The following is a 17,277-nucleotide window of genomic DNA, read 5'->3' on the forward strand; positions in this document are numbered from 1 at the left end:
TCATTTGGTTGAGAACACATCTGCTAACAAGTGTATAATAGGCGTTTCATGTGTAGTGACTCTAATTTATGGGCTCTCTCTCCTTAGCCAACTTCCAAGGACCAGGTACTGGCCATGCTAGAGAAAGCCAAAGCCAACATGCCAGCCAAACCCACTGGCCCTGTGAAAACAGCTTCCAAACCTGCGGGAGGGGCAGGTCCAGCCAAATTCCAACCTGTATCAGGTAAATGTCTCTCCTAAAGACTAGATAGGCAGGAAAGGAAGTGCCCCAAGAAGCTTTGCCAAGAGTCCAGCCAAGATTCTATATCATGGTTTTTTGGGTTTTATTTGTTGTTGTTGTTTAACCTTAAGGACTAGGACCATCTGTGAGAGGTTATCTGGTCTGATTTCTGTCTCTGGACTGTCCCTTGAATACATCCCTTTCTCTCCATTCAGCCATCACTAAAGCACTTAGTTCAAGCCCTTATCACCTCTTGCCTGGATTATTATAACAGCCCCTAGTTTGTCTCCTTGTCTTGGGTCTCTCCCTACAGCTTCTAAAATGCAGGTCTGGCCATATCTCTGTCCCCTCCCCAACCCCACTAAGAAAACTCTAGGGATTCCCTGTTCCCTAGGATTAAACATGAATTCTCTGTTTGGAATTTAAAGTTCTTTACATCCCAGTGTCATCCGACCTTTCCGTCTTCTACATCCCTCCCCCAGCACTTTCTATGGTCTAGTTAGACTGGCTGCCTTGCCTTACCTTTGTTGTCTCCCATGTGTGGGCTGCTCCCCTTCCTCACTGACAACACTTAGAATCCCTGGTTTCCTGCCAGGTGCAGCTCGGGGCACCTTCTGCTTCAGGCCCTTCTTGGTGATTCCCCCTCCCCTTCCCTTTTATCTTGTATTTGTTTTGCATCAATTTTGTCTGTCCCTCCCTACGTACATTTTGTCTCTGGTTAGAATGTGAGCTCCTGGAGGGCAGAGACGGTTTCCAGTTTTGTCTTTGTGCTGTTCAGATGATAGCACAACGCCTGGCGTGCCCAGCATGGAACAGGTGCTTAATAAGTGCTTGTTGATCGATCTCCCCTTTACCTCCAAGAACTACTATACATGGTACAGTCCCAGAAAGTAGTAATTCATCAGAATTTTAAATCTGCAGCCGCTCCTCCCACCCCCACTGAACTGACATAGAAACTTAGACGCAGAGAAGACCTTAGGGGTCATCTTGTCCAGACCTGCTCATTGTACATCAGAGAGAAAGAAACTGAGGCCTGACACGGCAGGGACTTGCCCCATTCCACCCACCTTGTCCGTCCAAGCCCAGGCCTTCTTGGCCAGTCGTCTGTGAGAGTCTCCTTCTTTTACTCCACTTTGGGCAGCCTCGCTTAGTAGGCTGGTTTACAGGATTTGGGTTCCAGGCTGCAGGAACGTGGTTCCAACCAGAAGTTGTGAGTGCTCCAGTTTGCAGTCTTACTGGGATTGAGCTGAGTATCGGAACATCTCCGGGTGCAGTTAATTTAAAATGGCACTATTTTTGTTGGGTTGTGAAGAAGGTACCACCGCTGTTTCTTGCCTGTAGAACCAAGGAGTCATAGTGATCAGAGAAGCTAGTCAGACTGCCTGTTAACCATCAATTTGGAATAACAAGTTTTCTTAGCATGTTGGTGTATTTAAGCTTCTATTTTTCTCTTTAGTAAAGTGATAACATTTTTAGTTTGTGCCTGTTTTTTTAAGTGACTTCCTGTAAGGTAGCAGTGTAGGAAGAATACATGGGAGCCAAATCTACCCAGATCTCAGCAAGATACAAATGTTCTCTCTCACACTTCTGCCAAAAAACCCACCCCAAAATGGAGAAGAAACCCCAAAATAAATAAAATTGAAAAATGACCTGGAGAAGGGTCATATCTATCAATGAAATGCTGTTCTATTGCCCAGGAGTCCTATAGCTTGAACTTAGGCTGCCATTTCAAGCGGCCCCCCTCCTCCCCCCCCCCCCCCCCCCCCCCCCCCCCGCCCCCATGCATTATCTCCTATGGCCTCCTAGGTAAGGACTTCTATTAAAGATTTCTCATCTCCACAAACCACCATGGGCTTCTCCCAGCCCATTTCCTGTCCCAGGTGCTAGCCTGGGCAAAGCCTGCTCAGTCCTACATTCAAGTCTTTTATAGTCTCCTATCTCCCACTCCCCCCATCTTCAAGGAAGAAACGTCCCTCTGGCTCCCCAACCAACCACACAGCCAGAGGTGAGGGAGTCTTTGGCTCTGCCCTCCCCTCATATAATAGGAGGGAGTCTTTGGCTCTGCCCTCCCCTCATATAATAGGACCTCACTTGGCTCCTTTGGGTTTTTGTTGGAGCAGTGATGGACTCCCTTTGACTCTCCTGCCTGATTCTTCTTCCTCTAAACAGAGGAGCATTCCCTCCTTTCTTCTACTCTTATATTCCCCATACCTCCACCACCCCAAAATAAAGCCTGAGATGTCCCAATATCACCACATAGCAAGTCCTCCCCAAAGTTGCTTTTTCCTTTTTCTCTTACCCTGCTGCTGTAGCCTTGAGCCTCTGTTACCAGGCCTGGCCCTTTTATTTATCATTTCTATCCCTTGACTTAAAGAAATGATGAAGTACTGGTTATCTGATCTAATCCTCTCATTTTATAAATCTGGAAACTTGAGGCCCAGATTCAGTCATATGTCCTCTGACTCAAAATCCAGCATTCTTTCCATTGTGTCACAATGAAGATTTTTGACACAATAGAGAATCAAAAAAGGTATAAATAAGTTGAAATTAACTAAATAGAGAAATGGGATATAATTTTTTTTAAGTAAGTGTGGAATGCCCCTCAAACTGGTCAAATGCTAGGTCATAGAGAAATAGCACATCAGTTTGATGAGGAGGCTTTTTACATGTTTTGTTTTCAGATGATGTGGCATAATTAGAAACAAATGAGTAAAGGTTTTAATTAAGACTGCCTGGAAACTAAAAAACTCTTAAATAGCAGTTGGTCTTAAAAAGATAATGTTTAGAGGCCAGTGACAACAGTTATTTCTACACATTAACATCTCTGAGGAGCTGACAAAAGAGTTCAAGTAAAGATGAAAAGAGAATAATTTGCAGGAGTTGTTAGCAATAGAGCCGGAGTACCAGAGGACATGGTGGAAGGGTAAGCACGTGGCCTGGAGCTGACAAGGACGGGCAGTGGGATACTGGCAGGCATTCTTAGTAGAGTTCTGAGCAGTAAGGCTAAATGCCCTTCAACATGGCAAATTATGTTTTTGAGTCTCTGAGAGAGGGGTGGAAGTAGAACCCACATGGAACAGGGCATAAAAGGTAGTGGCCAGACAGAGGAGTAAAGCATTTTTGAAGTGTTCCCCCTTGGTCAGGAGGTCAGGTTTGCCCAAGACTCACTCCAGGGCTGAAGGTCTTTTACCTAAAGATACTAGAAGAGAAATAAAACGATAGTGCAGAAGATTGGTTTGGGGTTTTTTTTAAATATTATTCTACTAATTTCTGCTCTTAACTTTTTAGAAAATGAAAGAAAATTGAATTGATAAATAAAACCAGGATCTAGTTCTTTGAAAATACCAGTAAAACTGACAAACCATAGCAAATTTAATCAAAAAAGGAGAAAGAACGCAATTACAAATGGAAAAGGTGAGATTGTAGCAAACACAAAAGAAAGTAAGAATATCATGAGCAGGGAACACTAGCCACAACTAGATACTAAAAATATATAGAAGATCATTTCTTAGAGTAAAATAATGATTTACAAAGATATAAATCACCTAAATTTACATGGTAGGAAATTAATAACAAGGCCAAGCTGAAATAAAACAGATCACCAGTACCATTCCTAAGGAAAATATAGTGGTTATTCTTAAAATATGGCAAAGATAACTCTTAAAAAGGTAAGATGCTGATTGTTTAGTAATGAAAATAGATTGAAAATTATTTAATAAAATTTTACATTAAAAGAATTTTGTTCATAGCAAGATGGCTTCAAAAGTTAGAAATTGTACCTAATAGTTGTAGTTTCATATATAACCCTCTTTTTCTGTTATGCTTTGTACATGGAAGTGCTCATTTTATTTTGTGTTTAAGGTCAGAGTAAGAAAAAAATTTTTTTTTAAAGAAAGAAAAATGCTCATTCGTGACCAAGAGGAGATTCCATCCACTGTACCCAGCTGGTAAAACATTGGAGACAACTTTACAGCCTAGCAGATAAAGCATAAATAAAAGAAACTGAAAAACACAAATGAAGGGAAAACATTTGATAAAAATCTAACTTTTACTCAGAATTGAAAAACACTAAAAGCAATAGAAATAGAGGGATTTTTCTCTATACAATTTAAAATATCTAAAGACAAGAGCCAGCATAATATACAATAAAGAGGTACTAGAAATGGTTTCACTGAAAAATCAAAACAAGGATGTCACCTTTCACCAGCCCAGGACAATGGAATGTGAACAGGATTTGGAGTTAGGATCCTGGCCTCAGTTTGAAATGCAGTTTTGCTGCTTACCGCCAGTGTAAGCTTGGAGGAGCTGCTTCAACCACTCTGACCTTCAGGTTCTTCCACTATAAAATCAAAGTGCTAGACTTGATCATTCTACCTCGAAATCTGTGAACCTTTGACACATCTCTTTGGCATCATGTTGAAAATTGCAGCAAGTCCAATTACAGGGGGAAAAAATCAGAATATTTGGAATTAAAAAGGTCAAAATTAGGTCTCTTCCACTTTTAAATCTGGAATATTTATAGTTAATTTGAATTATATCTAGAAAATCCATTTTTCTCAGAAAATTGAGAAATTATTATTGGCAAGATCACAGTATATAAGATTAACCCACAAATTATTGTATTTTTTTAGTAGTAGTAAAGATCAAGAAAACATAAAAAAGAATCCCATTTGCAAAAAACAAAACAAACGCTAAATAATTGGTAATTAACCTATTTAGATGTAGACATAACCTCTATGAGAATGACAAAACTTTTTTTTTTTTTTTTGGTGAGGCAATTGGGGTTAAGTGACTTGCCCAGGGTTACACAGCTAGTAAGTGTGTAAAGTGTCTGAGGCCGGATTTGAACTCAGGTCCTCCTGAATCCAGGGCCTGAGCTCTATCCACTGTGCCACCTAGCTGCCCCAACAACAAAACTTGTAAAGACTGAAATAAAGTCTAAATAATTTGACATTGAGTCCTTGACTAGGGCTGATCAGTATAATAAAAATGAAGATAAAGAATACTCAAAGGATCTCTTCATACAATGAAATTTATTTGGAAAAACAGTGGCAAGAAGGGTTATATTGGGGAAAAGTTGATAAAGGTAGCCTTGCACTTGTAGACTTAAAATTAGAGTGTAGTTATCAAACCCATCTCATTCTGGACCAGAAAATGGAGAAATAGATCAGCGGGCTATAACAGACCTGAGATTGCCAGTGGAAATATATACAAATTATTAGTAGTGGATATGGGAAAATAAAACTAGGGAAATGGTTTGTTATCTAACAGATGTACTAGGGAAATTTTTGTTATTTGGCAGAAAATGGATTCAGACATATCACACCATATATTCTACTCAAATAATAGCTTCGTATGTGACCCACCAGATCTCTTAGTGAATTCCAACAGACTGCTGGGACTTTTAAAACAAAAAGAATAGAATAGGTTTTTTCTGGTTGTAGGGAAGAAGTTATGGGGGGGGGGGAGAAGGCCAAGATAGAGCCTGATTACACTAAAATTCTGTTTATTGAAAAGTAATATGATCAAAGATTACAAGAAAATTGAAATTTCTGGCAAATATGACAGGTAAAAATGACACTGAAAATATGTAAGGAACTGTTAATAAATTATAAAGGTTCTGAAGGGGCACAGTAGATAGAGTACTGGCCCTGGAGTCAGGAGGACCTGTGTTCAAATCTGGCCTCAGACACTTAACACTTACTAGCTGTGTGACCCTGGACAAGTCACTTAACCCCAATTGCCCTGCCCAAAAAAGGGGGGTGGGGTGGAAGAAGCTATCCATGCTGAGATTTTAAGAGCTACATATTTATAATTGCAAAAACCCAGAAGTAACCTAAAAATCCGACAGTGGGGAAAGAGTTAAATTACAGTAGATGCTCTAATGTAATTGATGTCGAAAGGTACAAGGAATAGAAAGAAATTTGGCAAAGACCTTTATGAAATAATGCAAAGGACAACAGAGCAAACTGTGACCGTGTAAAATCCAAAATGAGGGGGGAATGAATGTACCACATATTCAGAGGGGTTGAAGGAATTGTGCTTTAAGATTAATTTATCGTGTCAATGCAAGTAGTTCATTTCAAAGTAGGTTCACTCAACTGTACTGATAGTTAACCTGTTTGTGGTCATTTTTTGAAAGTAGCTTCTTTTTCTTCCCCTCCAAAGCACCTGTGGAAGATCCCATCTCCAGCTCTGTGGAGCCCAAACCTGACCCTAAAAAAGCCAGAGGTGGAGGTGTTTCCTCAAAAGCCAAGGTAAAAGAATTCTTTATTTAGATTTTTTTTTTTTAGTGAGGCAATTGGGGTTAAGTGACTTGCCAGGGTCACACAGCTAGTAAGTGTTAAGTGTCTGAGGCCAGCTTTGAACTCAGGTACTCCTGACTCCAGGGCCGGTGCTCTATCCACTATACCACCTAGCTGCCCCTTTACTTAGATTTTGAATGACTTTTACCTGTCTGATTCCAGGGCATATAGAAGTTAGGGTTAGCAATGTTTTTTATAAATGTGTAGAGCACAATTATTATCATTTATAGTTTGTGTATTTACTGTATGTAAGGTATTTGTAAATAAAGATTTTCCCTAGGAGATTTTTTAAAAACTAAAGCTGCCAGAGGCGGCCTTTAAGGACAAACCATTTTTTAGACATGCTATTACCGACCCCACCCACTTTTTTTCTTCTTTTTTTTCTTTTTTTAATGAGGTAATTGGGGTTAAGTGACTTGCCCAGGGTCACACAGCTAGTAAGTGCGTCAAGTGTCTGAGGCCGGATTTGAACTCAGGTCCTCCTGAATCCAGGGCCAGTGTTCTATCTACTGCACCACCTAACTGCCCACTCACCCACTTTTTTAAAGTGCTGTAGTAATAAGAATGAGACAAGGCCTACTTTTTTGAACACAGGGTCATACCTTCCCTTTCTTTCTCCTAGAGTTTCCAAATAGAAGTAAGCAGGGGAAAGAAAGAAAAAAGGGTCATTGAAATGTTTCTAAATGCACAAAAAAATCAGACAAATAAGACAACTTTGAAAATTACATGCTAAGGGGCAGCTAGGTGGCGCAGTGGATAGAGCACTGGCCTTGGATTCAGGAGGACCTGAGTTCAAATCCAGCCTCAGACCCTTGACACTTACTAGCTGTGTGACCCTGGGCAAGTCACTTAACCCCAATTGCCTCACAAAAAAACCAAAAAAACCCAACAAACAAAAAAAGAAAATTACATGCTGATTGTTATTACATACTTAAAATGCAAAAGCAAGCTGTATGTGATAGACTCAGATTTTAATGTACCTCTTTCTGGTATGTACTGTACATGGAAATGCACGTTTTATTTGGCATTAGATTACAAATGAACAAATGCATCACATAAGCTGCACAATAAAAGGGAAAAAGAGAAGTTCAGCAGTGGTGATAGGGGAGTACAGACCCCAAACCATGTGATTATTCAGTACAGAAAGGAAGGGAGAGGGATAAGTGCATCGTTAAACACTTCAGCTAATAGGGAAAAGGGACCTGGGAGCTAAGTTGACTTTCAGCAAACTCCCTACACCCCTGAGAGCACTAAGAGCCTTCTTGTTCATTCCATCACTCTTCCTTTCCTCAGATTCGCAATTTAGTGAATCTGCCTAATAGCAGTTCCCAAAATGAAGCTGTGGGGATGATGTGCTTTTCTATTCTAGTTCTTACCTCCTCTTCCCTCCCCTCTCACTCAGACCTCTTATTTGTGATTTTTTTTTCTTTTCTTTTTTTTTTCCCCCTGTAGTGTCTTACAAATGGTCCCAAGCTGGTTTGTGCCATATAAAAGGTGTTTTGGCTAGAAAGTTTTGGGGCCAGGAAAAAAAACCTCCTGGCTATTTTAAGGACTTTTGAGCTACTTTCACTAGGTAATGTTTGTTGTATTAATCTTGTACATTTAAATTCAGAGTCTTCGTGAACTTACATTAACTGTTTCATACAGTCCTTTTAAGCCAGTACCAACATTTTGGAACTTGCATTCTATTAAAAAAAACACTACCTAATGATTTTTTAAATGCTTCATATAAATGGATCAAAAGGCAGCTAGGCTAGGTGGAGCACTTGGGCCTGAAGTCAGGAAGATCTAAGTTCAAATTTGGCCTCAGACACTAGCAGTGTGACCCTGTGCATGTCATATAACCTCTGTCTGCTTCAAGTTTCTTCATCTTCATTCATAAAATGAAGTTAATAATAGCACCAGCTTCCCAGAGTTGTTGTGAGGATCAAATGATATAATAGCTGTAAAGAACTTAGAACAGTGCTCTGTAAATATTAGCTGTTATTATAGTTCTTCATATCTGCTCTCTGGGACAACAAGCTTAAAATTGTTCCATACTGAAGGATAGAGTAAAGCTTTTGGATTATAAAAGTATTTTATTATTTTCCAATTACATGTAAAGATAGTTTTCAGCATTTGTTTTCATAAGATTTTTAGTTCCAAATTTTAAGCTTTTTGACCTAAGGAATACGAGATGTAGCCCTCTTTTCAGAGTTCCTTTAGCACAATGCTGAGGGCTTTGTGTAGCTCATTACTTTGATGCCTGAACAAAAATATTCTTTGGCTTATTGCAGCTGTCTAATGGTAATGACAGTTTTTCTGACTGTAATACTAGCCTGAGCAAGAAACAGCCAGTCACACAGGTACCCAGGAACGGGACCATTCACACGGGTATGGTTCTGGGGAGGGGTGCTTGCTCAGCCATGGTGGAGGGACTTTGTTTTATTGTTTCCAGAGCACACACACACAGGACATGGGATATTTCCTATGAGATTCTGTAGTCCCTTGTTTCTCTTTCATGTGGAACAAAGCACTGGACAGTCACCTCGGGTTGGTGTGGCAGAATCTGCACTTTGTTTGGGCAGCCCATTCTTTCCCTTCCATGTTTTCCTTTGCTCATCATTCTCCCCACCTCGTTTCCAGGGTGTACAAGGAAAGAAGATGCCAAGTAAATCTAACCTAAAGGAAGATGACGATAAGTCTGGCCCTATTTTCATTGTTGTTCCGAACGGAAAGGAGCAAAGGATGAAAGATGAAAAGGCATTGAAGGTAAACTGTAACTGTGGTCCAGAATCACTGCTATCTCATATGAGGCCTCATCTCAGAATTAATGTGAAGCTCTTTAGAGAAGGCATCATTCCCACAGAAGACTGAGCAGAACAGACCTACCATGTGACTTTTGTTTCAGCAAAGAAGAACTCTTCATTGAGCCCTTATAGATATGCTCTAAAAAATAGGGAATATTCCTTGTTGGCATAAAGTGATTTCATCGTCAGTCTCTTTTGAACTCCAGTGATTATCAGCTTAATTTGTACACTGGATGTGTGGCTGGTTCTACTTTTGTCTGAGCATCAGTAATTCAGGCTTGACTCGGATCCTTACCTATATTTGTATCTGAAAGTTCTCCTAAGTTCATTCCACAAACATTTCATAAATCCCTAGGCTAGGTACCAAGGATAAAGAGATAAACACAAGGCTGATCCTGCCTTTGAGCTGACCTGCTGGGGGTTAGGGAGGCTACAATATGTGCTCCGATGATTAATTTCAAGGTTATTTTGAGGACCGAGAAAACCTTTAAAAGCATTGGATTAGGGAGGACTTCATAGTGGAGGAGGATGGCACTTGACCTGAGCCATGAAGGGAGGGAGATAAGACTGCTTAGGCTAAATAGAGTTAAATGCATGTTATGCTTTTTTCTTTATTTAACTGTAAGTTCATCCTGTGAACACAGACACTGTTGAACTTTGGCATCTGGGCTTCTGACCAACCATGATGCCATAGCACATGCAGGGGTTCTTGAACTGTGATGGACTATACATAGCATGTGCTATGGCATCATGGTTGGTATGGTTCAATCTGCATTCAGATTCCACAAACATTGGGTTCATCAGCTCAGCCATTCCTCAGGTAATTTATCTGTGGCCCCTTGCAGGTGCTGAAGTGGAATTTCACCACTCCCCGAGATGAGTATATTGAGCAGCTAAAGATGCAAATGTCCAGCTGCGTGGCCAGATGGTTACAAGACGAGATGTTTCACTCAGACTTTCAGCATCACAACAAAGCCCTGGCTGTTATGGTTGATGTAAGTTTGAAATAGATTGTAAATATGCTTGTTTTGTGAAAAGGCTGAGCATTTAGAGTCCAGATTGAGGGGGGAAAGTTGTTATTCCCAGCTGAAATTTGGGTCTTATATTTGATCAGCTATACCATGAAAAACATCAAAACAGTAACATGGGATAAGAAAACCTTCCCAGTCCAGAAGTACCACCATCCATTTTCAAATTCTCTAGCTTCTCAAAGCGCTGCGGATGGTGTCATCAGCTTAATGCTTTTATCTCTGCCTCTGCGTGTTTTCTATGATACTTTCCTACTCTCCTTTGAGGATTTTTTCACCTGAGTACCTTTTATCAATATAAATATCTGCCTCCTCTCTCTTCTCCTCCACCAGCGTTTTGCCTATCTTGTTTCTTTTGAATAAAGTCTACCCATCCAAAGCCATATTCCTGTGCCAGGTCTCATTTCACAGAGTCTGGGTGACACCTGGACTTCCCATGTGCTTCCTTGAGTCAGTACCCCCAGCTCCTTTTTCTTTTCTTTTTTTTTTTATCATAAAAGCATTTTGTTATTTCCAGTTACATGTAAAGATAGTTTTCAACATTTGTTTTCATAGGATTTCTAGTTCCAAATTTTTCTCCTTCCCTTCTCTCCCCCCTCTCCAAGACAGAAAGCAAAATGATACAGGTTATATATGTACAATCACATTAAACATATTTCTGCATTGGTCATGTTGTGAATGAAGAATCAGAACGAAAGGGGAAAACCTCAAAAAAAGAAAAACAAAAGTAGAAACAGTATGGTTCAATCTGCATTCAGATTCCACAGTTCTTTTTTTTTTAATTAATAAAGTATTTTATTTTTTTCCCATTACATGTAAAGATAGTTCTCAACTTTTGTTTATACAAGCTTTCTAATTTCAGATTTTTCTCCCTCCCTCCCCCCCTCCCCTAGACAGCAGGTAATCTGATACAGGTTTTTAAAATATATATATATATATATTTGTCTATATGTGTATATATACACACACACTTATGTACATGTACATATATAGTACATGTACATACATATATACATACATACACATAATAACATTAATCCTATTTCTGCATTAGTCATGTTATAAGAGAAAAATCAGAGCAATGATGAAAAACCTCAAAATAGAAAAACATCAGCACCAAAAACAAAAGAAATAGTATAGTTCATTCAGCATCTATACTCCACAGTTCTTTTTTTTGTTTTTCCTGGATTTGGAGATCCTCTTCTATCATGAGTTCCCTGGAACTCTTCTGTACCATTGCATTGGTGAGAAGAATATAGTCCATCACAGTTCTGCTCATCTCACTCATCATCAGCCCACGCAAGACCCTCCAGGTTTCTCTGAACTCCTCCTGCTCATCGTTTCTTATAGCACAATAATATTCCATTGTGTTCATATACCACAACTTGTCCAGCCATTCTCCAATTGATGGGCACCCCCTCAACTTCCAATTCCTTGCCACCACATAAAGAGCAGCTATAAATATTTTTGTACATGTGGGTCCCTTTCCCCTTTCCATGATTTCTTTGGGAAAAAGACCCAAAAGTGGTATTGCTGGGTCAAAGGGTATGCACAGCTTTATCGCCCTTTGGGCATAATTCCAAATTGCTCTCCAGAATGGTTGGCTCAGTCTCCACCAACAATGCATTAGTGTTCCAATTTTCCCACAGCTTCTCCAACATTTATTATTTTCCTTTTTTGTCATTTTAGCCAATGTGATAGGTGTCAGGTGGTACCTCAAAGTTGTTTTAATTTGCATCTCTCTAATCGTTAGAGATTTAGAGCATTTTTTCATATGGGAATAGATAGCTTTGGTTTCTTCATCAGAAAACTGCCTGTTCATATCCTTTGACCATTTCTCAATTGGGGAATGACTTGGATTCTTATAAATTTGATTTAGTTCCCTATATATTTTAGAAATGAGGCCTTTATCAGAAGTACTGGCCACAAAAATTGTTTCTCAGCTTTCTGCCTCCCTTCTAATTTTGGATGCATTGCTTCTGTTTGTACAAAAATTTTTTAATTTAATGTAATCAAAATCATCCATTTTGTATTTTATAATATACTCTATCTCTTGTTTGGTCAAAAACTGTTTTCCTTTCCAAAGATCTGATAGGTAGACTATTCCTTTCTCTCCTAATTTACCTATGGTATCTCCTCTTATGTCTAAATCGTGTATCCATTTTGACCTTATTTTAGTATAAGGTGTAAGATGTTGGTCTATGCCTAATTTCTGCCATACTGTCTTCCAGTTTTCCCAGCAGTTTTTGTCAAATACCGAGTTCCTATCCCAGAAGCTGGAGTCTTTGGGTTTATCAAACACTACATTACTAGTGTCATTTACTACTGCATTTCCTGTGCCTAGCCTATTCCATTGATCTACCACTCTATTTTTCAGCCAGTACCAGATAGTTTTGATGACTGCCGCTTTATAGTAAAGCTCCAGGTTTGGTACTGCTAACCCACCTTCCTGTGAATTTTTTTTTTCATTATTTCCTGGATATTCTTGATTTTTTGTTTTTCCAGCTGAATTTTGTTATTATTTTTTCTAGCTCTATAAAATAATTTTTAGGTAGTCTGATTGGTATGGCACTGAATAAGTAAATTAATTTAGGCAGTATTGTCATTTTTACTATATTAACTCTGCCTATCCATGAGCAATTGATATCTTTCCAATTATTTGATCTGATATGATTTGTGTGAAGAGTGTTTGGTAGTTGTGTTCATAGAGTTCCTGGGTTTGTCTTGGCAAGTAGACTCCCAAGTATTTTATATTATCTACCGTTACTTTAAATAGAATTTCTCTTTCTATCTCTTGCTGCTGGACTTTGTTGGTCATGTATAGAAATGCTGATGATTTATGTGGATTTATTTTATATCCTGCTACTTTGCTAAAGTTGTTAATTGTTTCAAGTAATTTTTGAGTTGATTCTCTAGGATTCTTTAAGTATACCATCATATCATCTGCAAAGAGTGATAGTTTTGTTTCCTCCTTGCCTATTCTAATGCCTTTAATTCCTTTCTCTTCTCTGATTGCTAAAGCTAACATTTCTAGTGCAATATTAAATAATAGGGGTGATGATGGACATCCCTGTTTCACCCCTGATCTTATTGGGAAGACTTCTAATTTATCTCCATTGCATATACTACTTGCTGATGGCTTTAGGTAGATACTGTTTATTATTCTAAGGAAAGCTCCCCCTATTCCTAAACTCTCTACTGTTTTTATTAGGAATGGGTGTTGTACTTTGTCAAAAGCTTTCTCTGCATCTATTGAGATAATCATATGATTTTGATTGGTTTTCTTATTGATGTGGTTGATTATGTTAATAGTTTTCCTAATGTTGAACCAGCCCTGCATTCCTGGTATAAATCCCACCTGGTCATAGTGTGTTATCCTGGTGATCACTTGCTGTAATCTCCTTGCTAATATCTTATTTAAGATTTTAGCATCAATATTCATTAAGGAAATTGGTCTATAAATTTATTTCTTTGTTTTTGCTTTGCCTGGTTTTGTTATCACCACCATATTTGGGTCATAAAACGAATTTGGTAGAACTCCTTCTTCACCTATTTTTCCAAATAATTTGTATAATATTGGAATTAATTGTTCTTTAAATGTTTGGTAAAATTCACCTGTAAACCCATCTGGCCCTAGGGATTTTTTCTTAGGGAGTTCATTAATGGCTTGTTCAATTTCTTTTTCTAATATGGGTTTATTTAAGGATTTTATTTCCTTTTCAATTAACCTGGGAAGTTTGTATTTTTGTAAATATTCATCCATTTCATTTAGATTGTCAAGTTTTTTGGCATACAGTTGGGCAAAATAATTCCTAATTATTGATTTAATTTCCACTTCATTGGTGGTAACATCACCCTTTTCATTTTTTTTTTTTTTAGTGAGGCAATTGGGGTTAAGTGACTTGCCCAGGGTCACACAGCTAGTAAGTGTTAAGTGTCTGAGGCTGGATTTGAACTCAGGTACTCCTGACTCCAGGGCTGGTGCTCTATCCACTGTGCCACCTAGCTGCCCCCTACCCTTTTCGTTTTTGATACTGGTAATTTGGTTTTCTTCTTTCTTTTTTTCATCAAATTAACCAATGTTTTATCTATTTTATTGTTTTTTTCATAAAACCAGCTCTTAGTTTTATTAATTAATTCTATGGTTTTTTTTGCTTTCAATCTTATTAATTTCTCCTTTAATTTTCAGGATCTCTAGTTTAGTATCTAATTAGGGATTTCTAATTTGTTCTTTTTCTAGCTTTTTAAGTTGCATGCCCAATTCATTAATCTCCTCTTTCTCTTTTTTATTCATGTAAACATTTAGAGCTATAAATTTTCCCCTAAGCACTGCTTTGGCTGCATCCCATAGATTTTGGTATGTTGTCTCATTATTGTCATTCTCTTGGATATAGTTATTGATTGTTTCTATGATTTGTTGTTTGGCCCATTCATTCTTTAGAATGAAATTATTTAGTTTCCAATTGATTTTCATTCTACTTTTCCCTGGCTCTTTCTTACATGTAATTTTTATTGCATCATGATCTGAGAAGGATGCATTTACTATTTCTGTCTTTCTACATTTGACTATGATGCTTTTGTGCCCTAATACATGGTCAGTTTTTTTTGTTTGTTTGTTTTTTTGCGGGGCAATGGGGGTTAAGTGACTTGCCCAGGGTCACACAGCTAGTAAGTGTCAAGTGTCTGAGGCCAGATTTGAACTCACGTACTCCTGAATCCAGGGCCGGTGCTTTATCCACTGCGCCACCTAGCCGCCCCCATGGTCAGTTTTTGAAAATGTGCCATGTATTGCTGAGGAAAAAGGTATATTCCTTTCTATCCCCATTCAATTTTCTCCAGACATCTATCATGTCTAACTTTTCTAGTAATCTATTCACCTCTTTCACTTCTTTCTTATTTATTTTTCGGCTAGATTTATCTCATTCTGAGAGGGGGAGATTCAGATCCCCCACTAGTATAGTATTACTGTCTAATTCCTCTTGTAACTCATTTAACTTCTCTAAGAATTTGGATGCTATGCCACTTGGCGCATACATATTTAATATTGATATTACTTCATTATCTATAGTACCTTTTAGCAAGATGTAATTTCCTTCCTTATCTCTTTTAATGAGATCTATTTTTGCCTGCACTTTGTCTGAGATAAGGATTGCTACCCCTGCTTTTTTTACTTTAGCTGAAGCATAATATATTCTGCTCCAGCCTTTTATCTTTACTCTGTGTGTATCTCTCTGCTTCAAATGTGTTTCTTGTAAACAGCATATTGTAGGATTCTGGTTTTTAATCCACTCTGCAATTCGCTTCCATTTTATAGCAGAGTTCATCCCATTCCCATTCAGTTATTATTACTGACTGTCTATTCCCCTCCGTTCTATTTACCCCCTTTGTACTTTTCCCCCCTTCTTTCACCCTATTCCTCCTAACCGATATTTTACTTCTTACCCCTGCCTCCCCCAATCTGCCCTCCCTTTTCTTTACCCTTTTCTCCCTTGCTTTTGTCCTCCCTTCTATCAGTCCCCCCACTTTCCCTTCCCCTTTTGCTTCCCTAAAGAATGAGCTTAAGTTTCTTTATCCCAATGAACGTATATGTTATTCCCTCTTTGAATCAAATCTAATGAGAGTAGGGTTGAAACAATGTTCACCCCTCCTTTCTTTCCCTCTATTGTAATAGGTTTTTTTTTTCACCTCTTCATATGATATAATTCACCCCATTCCACCTCCCCTTTCCTCTCCTCCCCATAGACTCTCTTTTTAACCCCTTAGTTTTCTTTGTATCATCACATCAAGGACAATTTCTATTTATACCCTCTCTGTAAAGTCCTTCTCTCTGCCCAAATACATTTACAGTTCTTGAGTTATGAGTATTATCTTCCCGTGTAGGGATATAAACAGTTTAACCTAATTGAGTAACCTTGTTTTTTCCTCCCCTCTGTTTACCTTTTTAAACTTCTCTTGAGTCTTGTATGTTAAGATCGAATTTTCTATTCAGTTCTGGTCTTTTCATCAGGAATGATTGAAAGTCCCCAATGTCATTAAATGTCCATCTTTTCCCCTAAAAGAGAATGCACATTTTTGCTGGGTAATAGATTCTTGGCTGCAATCCAAGCTCCTTTGCCTTCCGGAATATCATATTCCAAGCCTTGCGGTCCTTTAATGTTGAAGCTGCCAGGTCCTGAGCAATCCTGACTGTGGCTCCATGATATTTAAATTGCTTCTTTCTGGCTGCTTGGAGTATTTTCTCCTTCACCTGATAATTCTGGAATTTGGCTACAATATTCCTTGGAGTTTTCCTTTTGGGGTCTCTTTCAGGAGGTGATCGGTGGATTCTTTCAATGATGATTTTATCCTCTGATTCTATGATATCAGGGCAGTTCTCCTTAATAATTTCCTGGAATATGGTGTCTAGATTCTTTTTCTGGTCATGGCTTTCAGGCAGTCCAACGATTCTCAAATTGTCTCTCCTGGATCTGTTTTCCAGATCAGTTGTCTTTCCAATGAGGTATTTCACATTTTCTTATATTTTTTCATTCTTTTGATTCTGCTTGACTGATATCCAGTGTCTCATGGATTCCTTATCTTCCAACTGTCCAATTTTAATTTTTAAGGCATTGTTTTCTTCAGTGAGATTATGCACCTTTTTTTCCATTTGGCCAGATGAATTTTTTAAGGAATTGTTTTCTGCAGTCAATCTTTGCGCTTCCTTTTCCAAGCTGCTGATTCTTTTTTTCATAGTTTTCTTGTTTTGCTTTCATTTCTCTCCCCATTTTTTTTCTACCTCTCTCAATTGATTTTTTTTTTTTTAGTGAGGCAATTGGGGTTAAGTGACTTGCCCAGGGTCACACAGCTAGTAAGTGTTAAGTGTCTGAGGCCGGATTTGAATTCAGGTACTCCTGACTCCAGGGCCGGTGCTCTATCCACTGTGCCACCTAGCTGCC

General features: G+C 38.6%; 1 protein-coding gene across 5 annotated transcripts in view; it reads left to right on the forward strand.

Annotated features, from left to right (window-relative positions):
* Window positions 1–17,277, forward strand: part of CKAP5 (cytoskeleton associated protein 5) — a 99,900-nt gene that overhangs the window by 67,107 nt on the left and 15,516 nt on the right. For all 5 annotated transcript variants that reach the window (XM_043970087.1, XM_043970089.1, XM_043970090.1 and 2 more), the window contains 4 exons: window positions 88–223; window positions 6,389–6,477; window positions 9,151–9,276; window positions 10,160–10,309. In XM_043970087.1, the coding sequence (XP_043826022.1) occupies window positions 88–223; window positions 6,389–6,477; window positions 9,151–9,276; window positions 10,160–10,309 (501 nt within the window). The remainder of the gene's footprint in view (window positions 1–87; window positions 224–6,388; window positions 6,478–9,150; window positions 9,277–10,159; window positions 10,310–17,277) is intronic.

This window comes from Dromiciops gliroides, chromosome 6 (genome assembly GCF_019393635.1).
Source record: "Dromiciops gliroides isolate mDroGli1 chromosome 6, mDroGli1.pri, whole genome shotgun sequence".
Lineage (NCBI taxonomy): Eukaryota > Metazoa > Chordata > Mammalia > Microbiotheria > Microbiotheriidae > Dromiciops > Dromiciops gliroides.